Source organism: Lithobates pipiens, unplaced genomic scaffold (genome assembly GCF_037356315.1).
Source record: "Lithobates pipiens isolate NorthernLeopardFrog02 unplaced genomic scaffold, aLitPip1_a1.2 Scaffold_8, whole genome shotgun sequence".
NCBI classification, from domain to species: domain Eukaryota; kingdom Metazoa; phylum Chordata; class Amphibia; order Anura; family Ranidae; genus Lithobates; species Lithobates pipiens.
The window spans coordinates 25,826,318-25,841,389 of record NW_027507903.1 but is presented as its reverse complement, the minus strand read 5'-3'; the positions used below and the strand labels follow the sequence as shown (position 1 = coordinate 25,841,389).

At 45.7% G+C, this 15,072-nt stretch overlaps 1 protein-coding gene across 3 annotated transcripts in view; it reads left to right on the top strand.

The window, feature by feature from the left end:
* Positions 1–15,072, top strand: part of MCTP2 (multiple C2 and transmembrane domain containing 2) — a 363,628-nt gene that overhangs the window by 130,303 nt on the left and 218,253 nt on the right. For all 3 annotated transcript variants that reach the window (XM_077469064.1, XM_077469061.1, XM_077469062.1), the window contains exons 3-4: positions 425–487; positions 12,802–12,904. In XM_077469064.1, the coding sequence (XP_077325190.1) occupies positions 425–487; positions 12,802–12,904 (166 nt within the window). The remainder of the gene's footprint in view (positions 1–424; positions 488–12,801; positions 12,905–15,072) is intronic.

The window sequence follows — 15,072 nt, the reverse complement described above, 5'->3', positions numbered from 1 at the left end:
TGGGTCACAAGAGTGCAAAAGTATGTGCACTACTGAGACCCACAGGAGAAGTATGGCCAAGAAAGCTTTTGTCATTATTTCAGTTTGGCTGTGACTGACAGCCTCAGCTGTGTTGCTGTGTGAAGGGAGGTGTGTCCTTTCCCTCCAATCAGCTCTCATTGTGCTCTGCAGAGTGTAACTTCAGCTCCCCGCCCCCTGTCTCTAAATCCTCAGACAAGCTGTACTTTAAAATGCTGTAGAGAAAACTGCAGATAAACAGGCACAACTTATATAGGAGGATTTGTTTAATCTATGTGTATTGCCTGAGGCCAGTCACTTCACTGGGTATATGGAGGGGTTTGCAACCACTTTAAGGCTGTATTCTGTTGTTTCGGTTAGCATTGGTTCATGGGCCGTGTTCATCTTCCTTGTATTCTTTCTGCAGGATGGCTCGGGAAGCATTGACTTGAACTCTTCAATATCATCGCAACATTCGGATGAGTTTAATGTAAGTATCTTTTGTTCCTCCCTCCATATCAAGTGTTATGAATAGATTCTATATACTGTACTTAGAGAAGAATATTAGATATTCAAGTCGCTTGACCAGAAAAGTGTAGGTCATAAGTTGTCCTTGACTCGCAATACATTGTGGGAGTGGGCTTCCCCTTGGGGGGCCTGGACACCCCAAAATACTGACACTTAAAGGGGTTGTAAAGGTTTGTTTTTTATTTTCTAAATAGGTTCCGTTAAGCTAGTGCATTGTTGGTTCACTTACCTTTTCCATTGATTTCACTTCTAAATGTTTTTTTTCTTTGTTTTCTTTGTCTGAATTTCTCACTTCCTGTTCCTCCTCAGTAAGCTGTTCTGGCTGACTAAACACCGCTCGGATGATGGTGTGAAGTTTACTGAGGAGAAACAGGAAGTGAGAAATTGAAAGAAAAAAAACATTTAGAAGGGAAATCCAAGGCAAAGGTAAGTGAACCAACAATGCACTAGCTTAAAGGAACCTATTTAGAAAATAAAAAATGAACCTTTACAACCCCTTTATCGTTCCATTCGCACCTAGACGAATTTGAATCATGGGTGGAATCGCTGCGATTCTGCCCGGAATTCTAAATCATGGGAAAAACACAGGAGCTTTTGGGATGCTATTACTCCTTAATGCCTCCCCAATCACGGTGCGATTTTTGCACCAAATTGCAGCAGTGTTGCCAGTGGCGGATCGTGTTTTTTTTTTTTTTTTTTTTTAAGGGGGGAGGTGGCAATCAACCAACCCAGACTCATCCGACACCACCTCACCTAGTCAGCAGAGCGGACTGATCCAGGAGGACCCTAATGATAACCGCGTCTATCAATCACTCTTCCAGCACCCCCACCCGCTGTCTGCCTGGCACTTACCCCATCTTAGTGGCGGGTCAGGCAGCCGGTGAATGGCAGCAAGTTGTTACATATAGTAGGCAAGGTCAAAAAAAAGACACAAGTTCATCAAGTCCAACCTATGTGTGTGATTATATGTCAGTATTGCATTGTATATCCCTGTATGTTGAGGTCATTCAGGTGCTTATCTAATAGTTTTTTTAAACTGTCGATTTCCCCCCCCCCCCGCCGAGACCACCACCTGTGGAAGAGAATTCCACATCCTTGCCGCTCTTACAGTAAAGAACCCTTTACATAGTTTAAGGTTAAACCTCTTTTCTTCTAATTTTAATGAGTGGCCATGATTTTTTTTAAACTCCCTTCTGCGAAAAAGTTTTATCCCTATTGTGGGGTCACCAGTATGGTATTTGTATATTGAAATCATATCCCCTCTCAAGCTTCTCTTCTCCAGAGAGAATAAGTTCAGTGCTCACAACCTTTCCACATAACTAATATCATCCAGACCCTTTATTAGCTTTGTTGCCCTTCTTTGTTGTCGCTCCATTTCCAGTACATCCTTCCTGAGGACTGGTGTCCAGAACTGGACAGCATACTCCAGGTGCGGCCGGACCAGATTCTTGTAGAGCTGCCGTCCGTCTCTTCTCTCCTCCCCTCCTTGCAGGGCATCTAATTGGATAGCCTGTACTGTCAGCCAATCTGGTGACGGGTACCAGACCTGCTTCCTGATTGGTCGGGAGGAGGATCAGTGTTGTAACAGCAAATATTAATTTGCTGTTGCAACACACCTGGGTGGGCTCAGGGCACAATGCTCCGTGACCTGAGCCCGCGCTATTTTGAAGCCTATTAGAGCTTTAATCAGGTTCTTCAAAAAAAAGAAAAAAAGAAAAAAAAAAGAGGAGAGGGAAGTCTGCAATGCCATATAATTGTAGTCCGCTGTCGGCTACATCTGGAACAAGCAGTGGCATGTTACAGTAGTTGCGGTGATGTACACTGCTCTACGCACACTACTCATCCCATTGTCCATAGTCTCAGGAGAGAGGAAGAGAGGGTGGCCACATTCCTACATACAGTGGGGACCGTGGAGAATGAATGTAGCCACCATCTAACAGGAAGTCGGATCACAGCAAAAAAGAAAAAAAGAGAAAAAAGGCATTTGGAGCAGACGGAACAATAGAAGGAATTTTTTGAGTTAAGCATACATAAAGATTTATTTTTTTTAAATCGGAGTTTAGCATCTCTTTAAAGAGGAAGTAAACCCTGGTGGGTTTTACTTCCTCTTTATTTCCCTGCAAAGGAAAAGCACAATGCCATTATGTGTCACTTACCTGAAACCGAAACCTGCGATGTCACCACTAGCAGGGAGCGTCCATCTTCACCCTTCTTCCTTCCGGGGCCGCAAACTCCACCTCTGGGACTGGCCGTAGTTGCGTGACGTCACTCCCACGCATGCGCGCGGGAGCCGCCAGTCGTGGCATGGCCACTATTAGAAATGCCACGATGTGCCTTTTCTAAAGTAGTCATCGGCGATAGGCTTTTCTGTAAATATCCACGGTTTAGGAGATATTTCAAGCACCTACAGGTAAACCATAATATAGGCTTACCTGTAGGTAAAAGTGGTTGTACAGGTTGTGCAATCACTTTAACTTCTTGGAGCCGGCGCCTCCCGGATCAGGTCCGCCTGAAAACGACGGACTTGATTGGAAAGCCCGTGGTAAAAGGAGCCTGGCACTGCATGTTTTTAGCACTGATCGCTGACACTGTATTAGTGTCACTGGTTCCCGTAAAGTGCCAGGTAGTGTCCGATTGTTTGACGCGGTATCGCAATCCCGCTAAAGTCGCTGATTGCCACCATTACTAGTAAAAAAATTAAAATAAAAAAAATTTAAATATCCCATAGTTCAGGGGTGCCCAACCTTTTGAAGCACGAGGGCCACTTAAGCGACTTGGTAACCAGTCGCGGTCCAGAGTAAGCGCAGGTGGATGGCAGGTCCATGTCCGCTCTGCTTATGCAGAGCGGACACGGACATAGCCCACAAAACTCTTTTTTTTTTTTTTTTTTTTGTGGATCGGATTGGAGGTAGGACACAAGTTGGTTTACATCTGCCTCTCCGTAGAGGTGAATGGACGGTCCAATTGGGTTGTACTGACCGTGTGAAAGGGACCCAAGGCTGCTTTCACAATGATGCATTGTGGTTTTTCCGCACCGCGGGTGCAACGCAGTGTAGCTTTTAACAGTATTCTATTCCATCCCAGAACAGGAGGTCGTGGGCCACATCACAGGGCTCCGCGGGCCACGTGTGGCCCCCGGGCCAATGGTTGGGCACCCCTGCCATAGTTTGTAGATGCTATAACTTTTGTGCAAACCAAATCAATATATATATATATATATATATATATCAATTTTAACTGACAGTTGCACAGTCGTGCGATGGTGTACCTAAACAAAATTGATGTCCCCCCCCCCCCCCCCACAAATAGAACTTTCTTTTGGTTGTATTTGATCACCTCTGTGGTTTTTATTATTTGCGCTATAAACAAAAAAAGAGCGACAATTTTGAAAAAAAAACTAAAACTTTTCTTTACTTTCTACTTTAATACATATATATCGTAGATGATATAATATATATATATATATGTATATATATATATATATGTATATCTGTGTATAAATATATAAACAAATATAGTCATCAGTTTAGGCCAATATGTATTCTTCTACATATGTTTGGTAAAAAAAAAAAATCATAGAATCATATATTGATTGGTTTGCTCAAAAGTTATAGTGTCTACAAACTATGGGATAGATTTATGGACTTGTATTTATTTTTTTAAATGTTTTTACTGGTAATGGCGATCTGTGATTTTTAGCAGAATTGCGGCAGACAAATGTAACCCCAAGTGACAATTTTTTGGGGACCAGAGGCACCAATACAGTGATCAGTGCTGATTAATGTATAAATGGCAGGGAATGGGGTTAACTGTGTTCCCTGGGTGTGTTCTAACTGTAGCACCCTGGTGCTTAGGCAGGGTTGCTCATAAATTTAGTCTGCCAGGTAGTAAGTGTCCTGGCTAATTGTTAGACGATCCACGGACTTTTCCCTAAATCTGGGTTTGTTGCACTTCTCTCCTTTTTGGGTGGCACTGTTGCCGCATAGACGAAGCCAGACTATGAGTGGATGGGTTGTTTCGGCCAATGGGCAGGGGGTCTTCAGGCCCCTTGGCCTGCTGGGAGAGCCTATTTATTCAGGCAGAGTCTGGTGATCGCTGTTCTCTGCCACCTGGACGGCTGTCTGGATGGACGTGCATTAAAATGCTCCGGTTGCTAGGCCAGAAGCCCGAGGCCTATCCCGGGAGTACCCGGCTGCTACGCTGCCTGAGGCCTATCCAAGAGTAGGAGAAGAAGCGCCAGGTCAGGACTTCAGACCTGGAGTCCAACCAAGTTGCACAGGCTCAGCCGGACGGAGAACAAAGTTGTTGCTATTGGAAACGCTCATTCTGGTTGCCAGAGGCAATCGCGGATCAAGGACAGAGGTAAAAGGGAAGCGGTCACCACTAAGGGGACCATACCTCCTTGTTATCAGAGGCCAGTTTATGGAAGTCTGAAGTACCAGAGCAGCCTTATTCACTAGTCGGGGACGGTAACGAAGGGGGAAAGCTTCAGCAGAGTGCCAAGCCAGGGACCCAGCAGGTTAGCGGGGGCGAGGCTTGAGGAGAATACAGCGGGTTAGCCAGGGCTGTCTTTAATATTGATTGGACCCTGGGCAAAACTTTTCTTGGGGGGGCCCCCTCCCCATGCAGTTTCGCTCTCCACCTGCTCTGAGACATACAATAAATAGCAGTTAGACTCTAAATCAGTTTACTAAATCAGATCAGGCAGCTATTGCGATTGGTTGCCAGAGGTTACAGTGTATCATTACCGCTCACTAACTGGTTGCTAGAGGTTACAGAACACATTACATCTCACTGGTTAGTTGCTAGAGGTTACAGTACATGATTTCTGCTTGTTGATTGGTTGCTAGAGATTACTGTGACCTCAGGGGGGCATGATATACATATCAATGACGCCGGCCGCCTCTATTTACATATGAATGCTGGTAATTTACATGTAAACACAGGGTCTGCAGGTGAGTCATCTGGGTTACAGCATAGGACTAAAACCTCAAGGGGCGAGCGAATTTAAACCAGGATAGTTGGCAAGTATGAAGCAGCTGCTTTGGGCCCCACAACAATGACAGGGCCCAGGGCAGCTGCCCCTTTTGCCCTGCCTTAAAAACGGCCCTGGGGTTAGCTGTAGAAGAGCTCAGGAGATCAGATGAAGACTGCGATTTTGAAGTCTGACAGACCGGGAGCTCAGTGAGTGAAGATCTACAGTGAGATGTGAGGTTATGTATAAGGAGGATCTATATTGACTGTTGCAAGTTCAGTTGCCATAGGAGACAGTTTTACAAATACAGTGTTTGAGAAGGTGGTTGAGAAGGCCCTCAGCCTGTATTGCTGTTTGCCTATTATTTTTTCTCTGAGTCTGCCAACTACCATTACATCTGCCTAAGGGTGTCCTGGCCCTAACCCTCTCTCCCCCAGTTCTTGTTAAAGCGGTATTCCACCCTCAAACTTTTTTTTTTTAAAGTCAGCAGCTACAAACACTGTAGCTGCTGACCTTTAATAAGGACATTCACCTGCCCAGGGAGCTCGCGATGTCGGCTCCCACGAGGCCGATCCGTCCATTGGATCGGGTCCAGGCGCCACCATACTAATTAAGGGGAACCGGTAGTGGAACCTTGCAGCTTCACTGCCTGTTTCCTACTGCGTGAGTCACATGGTGCTTTGAATGGGCGGCTGTCTTCTGGGACACGCACATGTCCCAGAAGACATCGGTGGGGCTCGCCGAAGAAGACAATATAACGTCCTGCGCTGGCCAGATGGATTGGAAGTACAGGCTGTAATTCATAAAAAAGTAAGATGGAAGAAAAAAAAATGTTTAGCCAAAAACGAGTGGTGGGGAGGTCGTCTTTCATTTAAGATGGGCCTCTCAAAAGTGGGTGGAACTTTGCTTTAAGGGACAATAAGTCTCTTCTGTCACATCTAAAAAGTAACTGGCGCCCATCTTGCATTACAACCCACTGTGCCTAGTAACCCTCTCTACGAGGAAGGATGTTGGCTCTCCCTGATTCTGGAGGTCGCTGTTAGGCTTTCAGGGGTCAGGGCCAGTGCTACGTAACTGTGTTTGGGAGGGGGGGGGCTCACTGGGACAACACAGAGATTGCAGTTCCTGATCACTAGGAACAGCAGATCTCCATGTTGTCCCCTGTCATAACGGAATCCGCCTTGTTTACATAGGCAGATCCCCGTTCTGCCTCTCTGTGGAATGATCGTGGGTGGCTGGCGGCCATAGTGTCCGCCAGACTCGCGCTCCCACGGTGTGTATCTGGAGCTCGCACGCGTGCCCACAGTATCTGTTGCATGAAACGACGTACAGGTACGTAATTTTATACAATAGAGCTGACCTGCCACAGTATATATATGTACTGTGGCTGGTCGGCTAGTGGTAAAAAACAAAAACAAAAAAAACAATATATGTATTACCTTGTTACCTTGTTATCTTCAGAAATTACAGAGTTCTTGCTGAATAAACTGATCCGTAGCAGAAATGTAAAAATTGCTCCCTAGGGGGAGAACGGGTGGGGGGGAAGGGGTTAATTTGGAAGCATTAACATTTTTGTGAAAAACAGTGAGTTGGAATTTCCCATTCTCATAAATGTCATTACTTATAAAGTAAGATCAAATAATTAGAGGTGGCAGTGGAGAAGGAGGAAACCTGAAACGCGATCTTTGTCTTATTTGTCTGTAGGTGTTTGTCGGAGGCGAGAACCACTTTCTGCCAATTCTCTGTTTGCAGTTACAGAGCCGTGTGCAAGGGGGCCTTAAATAGTGACAGCGGGGGAGGGAGAAGATCCCCGCTAGCTGTCAGATCGGGGGGAGGAGCGCAGTGTAGTGGTGTTTGCTTTTTCGGTGTGTTTTTCACACGTTCATATACATCGCCCCATAGGGCATCCCATTCACTTGAATAGGCTGCCCTACCCTCAAAGTAGCTCCAGAACCGTTTTGGTTGTGCGTTTTTTTTTTTTTTTTTTTTTTTTGCAGTGTGCATTTTGGCGCACAACAAACGCGTGGCAAAGGCGCACATCTGCTACCTATGCTTGGGGTGCCATTGCCAATTAATGGCTCCCCAAGTGCGCGCTGCAATTGGAGCGCATATCCAAAACGCGCGGCAAAGCTCACATTTTTTGTGTGTCATGACGTGCAATAGCAAGCTGTTCTTTTTTTTTTTTTTTTATGGCACCTTGAGCCTAGGTTCACACTGATGCGATGCGGTAAACTCAGCGAATCCTGTGTGTTTCTCATACCGCATTGAAATTGCATTGAAATTGCACAACGTCCAATGTGATCTGCGGGTGTCAATGGTAACACCACCCGGAAAACGGTTTGAAAAATGCAGTGCAATTGCCCAAAATAGATTGCGTGGTGGGGATAGCCATGCCTTGCAATTGAGGTGCGGCAAAAACAAAAATAGGGTCATTGCACCATTTTGGTACGGATGCAGTGCAATTATAGCCATACAGATAAATGGCACAAATCGCACCGCGCAGGCATCCTATGTGATTTACACAGGCATGTGGTGAGCTTCCTGTGCGACTCACATGTGGTGTCTTGCACTGCACAAGTGTAAAGCCAGGATTAAAAATTTTAGAGGACTTGCATAGTAGCAGTTTCGGTGTTCTATCAGAATATCACTCCCCATCAAAAAATTTACGTCCTATTTCGGCCATCTTGGTACACCCAGCACTCGTCCACAGTAAGTACAGTCATAAGGCGGCAAGTGGACATCTTTTTTTAAGCCATACACACTATCAGATTTTCTGCTGAATTTTGTCTTCAGATTTACCAAAACCATGTAGTGTAAGGACCTGCCTGATTACATACAAATTGAAACTCCTAAGGTCTGACCTCATATTATATGGTTTTGGTAAATCTGAAGGAAAAACTCAGCAGAAAATCTGATGGTGTGTATGGGGCTTTACACCCACCGAAGTCTGGCATTTCACATTTATTTGTACCAGTAAACTGAGCTTATATAGTGATATACAGTATTTGGAAGTCTGTGACACGGATTTGATGTTGAATTTTAACCAGTTGCTTACTGGGCACTTAAACCCCCTTCCTGCCCAGACTAATTTTCAGCTCTCAGTGCTGTCACACTTTGACAATCACACAGTCATGCAACACTCTACCCAAAATACATTTTTATTCTTTTCTTCACACAAATGGAGCTTTCTTTTGATGATATTTATGTGTATATACATGTGTGTATATGTATGTATATATGTATGTGTGTGTGTGTGTGTATATATATATATATTTGGGACATTTTTAAAAAACAGTAATTTTTCTCTTTCATTAATGTGCGCTGATGAGGATGCACTGATGGGCACTCAGAGCAGACATCTCAAGTCTCCCGGAAGGTGTGGGAGACTCCCGCATTTCTGCGGCGGCTCCCACACACCCGCATGTGCCTCCCCATCTCCCGGGAATGATCGGTGCGGCGGGGGATCAGCTGTGATCACCGATCTCCTTTGTATAGATTTTTAGCTGACAGCCGCTTCTCGCTCTCTCCCTCCTGCGACTGATGGCTAAAAAGCTATAGAGGGAGATCAGTGATCACAGCTGTCCCTCCAGCCACACCGATCGTCCCCAGCTACTCTGTGTGCTCCTCCCGGGCCACCTCTATGTCCTTCTCCGCCCCCCATTCTCCTCCAGCTCCCTCCAAGTCCTCCTCTGGCCCCCTCCCATGTCCTTCTCCACCCCCGGCCCCCCCTGTGCTCCTCCGGCCCCCCCCCTGTGCTCCTCCGGCCCCCCCCCTGTGCTCCTCCGGCCCCCCCCCTGTGCTCCTCCGCCCCCCCTGTGCTCCTCCGCCCCCCCTGTGCTCCTCCGCCCCCCCCCCCCTGTGCTCCTCCGCCCCCCCCCCCCTGTGCTCCTCCGGCGTGCTCCTCCGGCCCCCCCTCTTCTCCTCCGTCCCCCCCCTCTTCTCCTCCGTCCCCCCCCTCTTCTCCTCCGTCCCCCCCCTCTTCTCCTCCGTCCCCCCCCTCTTCTCCTCCGTCCCCCCTCTTCTCCTCCGTCCCCCCTCTTCTCCTCCGTCCCCCCGCCCCCTGTTCTCCTCTGGTCACCCTCCTCTCCTGCTGGCTGTGGGGAGAACTAGTTAATGGACACAGCGAGTGAGATCTCTCCTGTGATAAATGAGCAGAGTAAACTGTGTGCTCAGTTTATGAATGGAGAGGAGCCTCTGTCGTCTGTTCATTCATCTTTAGTGCTGAGAAAGGGACTGGGGAATCTGTGTCCTCAGTTCCTTTGTCTGTCTCAAAGGGGAGATGTCAGGGGTCTGTTTAGACCTCTGACATCTCACCAAAGCTCCCCCAAGAATAAAAAAAAAATGAAAAAAATGTAAAAAATTAAAATAATAAAACTACTGACACCACTCTCCCCTGCCCTACCAACACTGTCCACTGCCCCAACACCCTTCCCCTGAAAAGCATTGTGAGAATTTTTTTTTTTTTAAATCAATTATTAAAAATAAAAAAAACTACTGACACCATCCACATACCACCCAAAATTAAACATCAAAACAGTGTCACTGATTTCTAAATACTGTATTTCATGATAAAAGCTCAGTTTCCTGGTGAAAATAAGTGTGAAATTCCAGACTTCAGTTGGTGTAAACTGTTGTCCGCTTGCCCCCCTCTGACTGTAGGCTTACTGTGGACGAGTGTGGGGTGTACCAAAATGGCCGCAACGGGATGTCCCTTCGGTTGCATTTTCTGATGGCTATCGGTATTCTGGACACCGGCTCCATTCACACTTGTGCGATTTGTCATTGTGAGAAAGTCGCACCCCATGTTTTTCAATGACAACCGTTCAAATATGTGCGACTTGAATTTGCAGCGACTAATTTGGTCCGACTTTCATGCGACTTGAGTGCTGTAGCCTGCAATGTAAACCCTCATAAGTCACATGAAAGTCACACCTGAATGTTATACATGTGGACATTGTGCAACAGTTGTCCATTATTGTTGGTTAAAGCCAGAGTCGCACCCATCCAAAGTTGCACCAACGTTGCAGGACTTTGGAGTCGTATGAGTGTGAATGGACGGAACGCGTTATGTGCAGCTACTGTGCGGAATTTTTTTGCTGGCTGCAACAGTTTTTCATTTGGCAACATGGATGCCCTTGGAGCTTTTTGATGGTGGTATAGAAATTTACACATGAGCATTAATACTCAGTAGGGATGACCTACCCAGCCGGGACCAGCTACAAGGAAAGAAGCTGGCTGTGATCTCAGCTCTTCTGCTTTTTCGTTTTCTGTCCACCATTATTTGCATATCAGCCCCACCTTGTGGTTATAAGTGGCAAATGCAAGAGTTTAGCCCAGAAAATAAAAGCTTCTCTATATACCACTTTTTTGCTGGAGCTGCTCAGAGCACAAAATGTTTTTTTTTTTTTTTCTTTATTACTGAAAGAACCGTTACTAAGGAGTTCTGTGCCATACCAGGGTCTGATTTTAGAGACAAAAACGTAACGCCACAAATTCTACATAAGTAATCCAAACACATTCACTACTTAATTAGTCCTTCAATCTGTTTATCATTAAATTGCTGCTAGTTCACACCAGAACATGGTGCAGGACACCCACGTTCCAGGCATTGTGTTTAAAACGCACTGCACTTGGAATATCAGTTCAGTGCTAAAGACACCCCAAAACGCAGCGTGCATACCTGCTCCGGTTTACATGGTACAGAGTTACCATGCGATTCAGTTGCTCTGCGTTTTTTGCTAAACAAACTAAAAAAGACTGAAACTTTTGAAAAAAAAATTTTTTTTTCTTAGTTTGCCATTAAATTTGGTTTTCTCCTTCACTGATGGGGCGGCACTGATGTACACTAATGAATGGCACTGATGGGCAGCACTGATGATGAAGTAGAGGTGCTGGGCTCTGATTGGCACTGTGGTGGGCACTGATTGTCACTTTGGCACTGACAGTCGTTATTGATGGGGCACTGATTGGCAGCTGTTGGGCACATCTGATGGGGGCTGTGCTGATAATCAGTGTACTGATTATCAGTGCAGACCCCCCTTCTGACAAGGATAGCCGCCAATCAGTTCTCCCTGTCAGTGCGAACCGAGGAATGCCGTTTACCGCCACTTCCTGGTTCACGCGATGATCAGCTGCGATTGGTCACAGCTGATCGCATGGTAAGGAGCCGCTGTCAGAGGCTCCTTACCACGATTGGAGATTCGGGGTGTCAGAGTGACACACAGGACCACTGATCGCCGCTCTGCAGGCGCAGTCGTTTGCACAGCTCTATCCCAAAAGAAAAAAAAAAACCTGTTTGCTTTAACTCATTATAAAGTATTAGCTGGAGTTCAGCTTCAGTTTGTTAGTGTATCTAAATCTGCTAGTTCATCAAACATTCCCACCCCCCCCCAGATTGACAGTGCTTCTGTCCTGTGCTCCTTCATCCAGAGCAGTGGAGGCCCGTCCATAAGGGGCACAGGGGCACTGCTCCCCTAATCCATGTGCCTGGCCCCTAATCTACATGCAGGGCACTGGATGCATGGATTTCAATTGAAGTGTTTTTTGTTTTGTTTTGTTTTTTAAGCACGTGATGAGAGCCCAAGGCTCTAATTGGCTTCATAAAAGGGTGGGCTCGGGGCGCAGAGCACTGTGCCCTCTCAGTTCTGTGACAATAGCGAATTAATATTCACTATTGTCTTCCTGATTCTCCTCCCGTCCAATCAGGAAGCAGGTCTTGAGAACCGCTTGGCCAAGGAGTCTTAGGACACCCTGACCAATCGGGTCTCGGGACACACTTCCTGTTCTGCTGGGAGGAGAAGCAACGGCCCGATTCTCCCTTTCTCCTGCCTCCTAGGGTAAGGCCTGGATGAGTGGCAGTGGATTGCTGCCGCTTTCTCGTCTAACGCCAGGGGATGCTTGCAATGATCACCGGCTTCCTGTCAATCTCCCCCCGCTGGGGGGGGTGAGGGGGTGGTTGAGGGCTGTCCCCCCCCCCCCCCCCAAATATTTACTAGCCAAACCACCAGCTGAAAACCAAAAAAAGCCTAAAAAGAAAAAAGGAAACGAATGCAGCCGCCTCATGTAATGATTGGTAAGCAGCAGTAGATTACATTTTTTGATAACTTCTTTAACACAGATTTTCTGATTGGCGTTGGAAAACGATTGTAGCAAAGAGTGTGACTGATAGTGTTTGCAGTTTCCTCTATTTCATTAGTTATTTCAGAGATGATGGTAAAAAAAATAAAAAGAAATTGGCGCTGGCCTCCTAGGTGAAAGTAGTATTGCTCAGAATTATTCATGTTACATTTTTTGTTTTTTAGGGCCTGGAAAGTTTTGACAGCTTGAGTCTTCAAAGCCTGATGTCCTATCTGCTGACCATCCATCTGAGAGAGGGCCGCAATCTGGTCATCCGGGATCGCTCCGGTAAGAATCACTCTATAATATTATACTTTATATGGTCCATATGGCTGTTTTTTTTTATATGGCATGAAAGGGTTAAACCTCTATAAAGAGGAGGATTTTTCTCACTGCTGTCACGGAGGCTTTAGGAACGTAAACCGATATAAAAACACAATATTTACAGACCTACTACATACCCGGAACTGACCATCATAGTAATTATGTATTAGCCTCTTCCCACCTAAGAGTAAAACAAATGTTAATGCCTAAGCACAATTTTTCCAGTTTGACTTTTTTTTCAGGACAGATTGGGCTTTCATTTGGTGGTAAATGGTAATGGAGATCTCCTGATTTCTTTTTTTTTATTAAACATTTGCCAGCCGTATAATAGACATGTGCAATTAGTTTTGTTCCAAATTAGTTTTTTAACGGATTTCGACAAATTCCTTAATTTGGAAATATCTGAATTAGCGAAACCCTGTTTAACAAATTTTTTCAAAAGTTTGGACGTTGTAAGTTTGGACGTTCGTAAATACAAAAACCCGAAAATTCGAAAATCTGAAATAATAACTAACTAATAATAACTTAAAGTGGAGGGCCACCCTGAAAAAAAATACATTAAAAATTAGAAAAAAATCGTAAAAAAAAAAAAAAATATTTTTTTTGAACTTGCCAGAAATGCCTGTTGCTAGGCACATCATCCTAATCTGCCTCTTCCTCCTCCGCGGAGATCTTCTTTCTTCTCTCCTCTGTGCGGTGTCTTCTGGGTAATGGGGCGCTGTGTGTTCTGGGAACTGTGTGTCCCAGAACACAGCGCATCCCATTCACAAAGCTCTGCGCGACAGGAAACGGGCAGTGAAGCCGCAAGGCTCCACTGCCTGTTTCCCTTAGCCAAAATGGCGGCACCGGGACCCGAGACCGAGGGACGTGTCAGCCTCGGGCGGCCAACATCGCGGGCGCCCTGGCCAGGTAAGTGTGCTTATTAAAAGTCAGCAGCTACAGTGTTTGCAGCTGCTGACTTTTACATTTTTATTTTTTTTTAATCCGGTCCTCCTCTTTAACTATTACTAACCAATTAACAGCCAAATTTGAAAGGAAATTCCAGTACCTATAATTTAATTATTATTAGTTTGTTATTCTTTCAAATCTTCTGTTTTTCTTTCTTATTTTCGGATTTTAAAATTTTCTAATTTACGAATTGTGATCATAACGAATGACCCAGAAAACGAAAAAAATACGTACGTGATAATAACGTGATCCAAGACTTCCGGGTAGGGGGGGCGTGCATGGTGGCAACGCCTGCTGTGATTATACACAGCGAGAGCTGATCTGTGGGTACCGCAGGCTCGATGTCCACCGTCACCCGCCAATCATTGGGCAGAGAACCAGAACAGCGTTCTGCCTATGTAAACAAGGCAGATTGCCAATCTGACAGGAGGAAAGGCATGGATCCTGTGTCTCTGCAAAGCAAGTACATGGATCCATGCCTTCCCCTAGTAAAAGCACCTCTCCAACTACACTAAAATACTGGCAAGGCGCACAGCTAACTCATTGACCACCTTAGATCAGTGATGGTGAATTTGGACACCCCAGATGTTTTGGAACTACATTTCCTATGATACTAATGTACTCCGCAGTGTGGTTGACCATCATGGGAAATGTAATACCAAAACATCTGGGGTGTCGAGGTTTGCTATCACTGCCCTAGCTGTGTAACCCTTTCCAGCCATGTGCTTTACGCCCTCGTGGAGGCCACAACATATACAGGATACTAACAACGAGTGCACTCCTGAAATACCATCTATTAGGAGACGCTCTGGTGTGCTAACAGGTTCACACATGCAGGATTCCATCTGTCAGGCCTCAGTGTCTCCTGGTTTCTTATGTTGAGGGCAGCACCTAATGGTGCCCCTCTGGAATATTGGCTTTCTTATCCAGTCTATAATAAATAACATTTTGTTGTGGGCGATAAAAGTAGGAACTCCTTGAGACTGTTTTTTTCTTTTTATCTAACATGGAATGTTTACATGTACACTACTGGTGTGACTATAAGTGATATCTCTCCTTTACCCACCCCCACCCCCACCCCCCACCCACACACGCACGCACGCACGCACGTTGGACAGAGTATATTCTTTTGTATCGCCACTCATTTCTCAGTTTGATTCACTTTAATTCCTAAGGCAACTGGA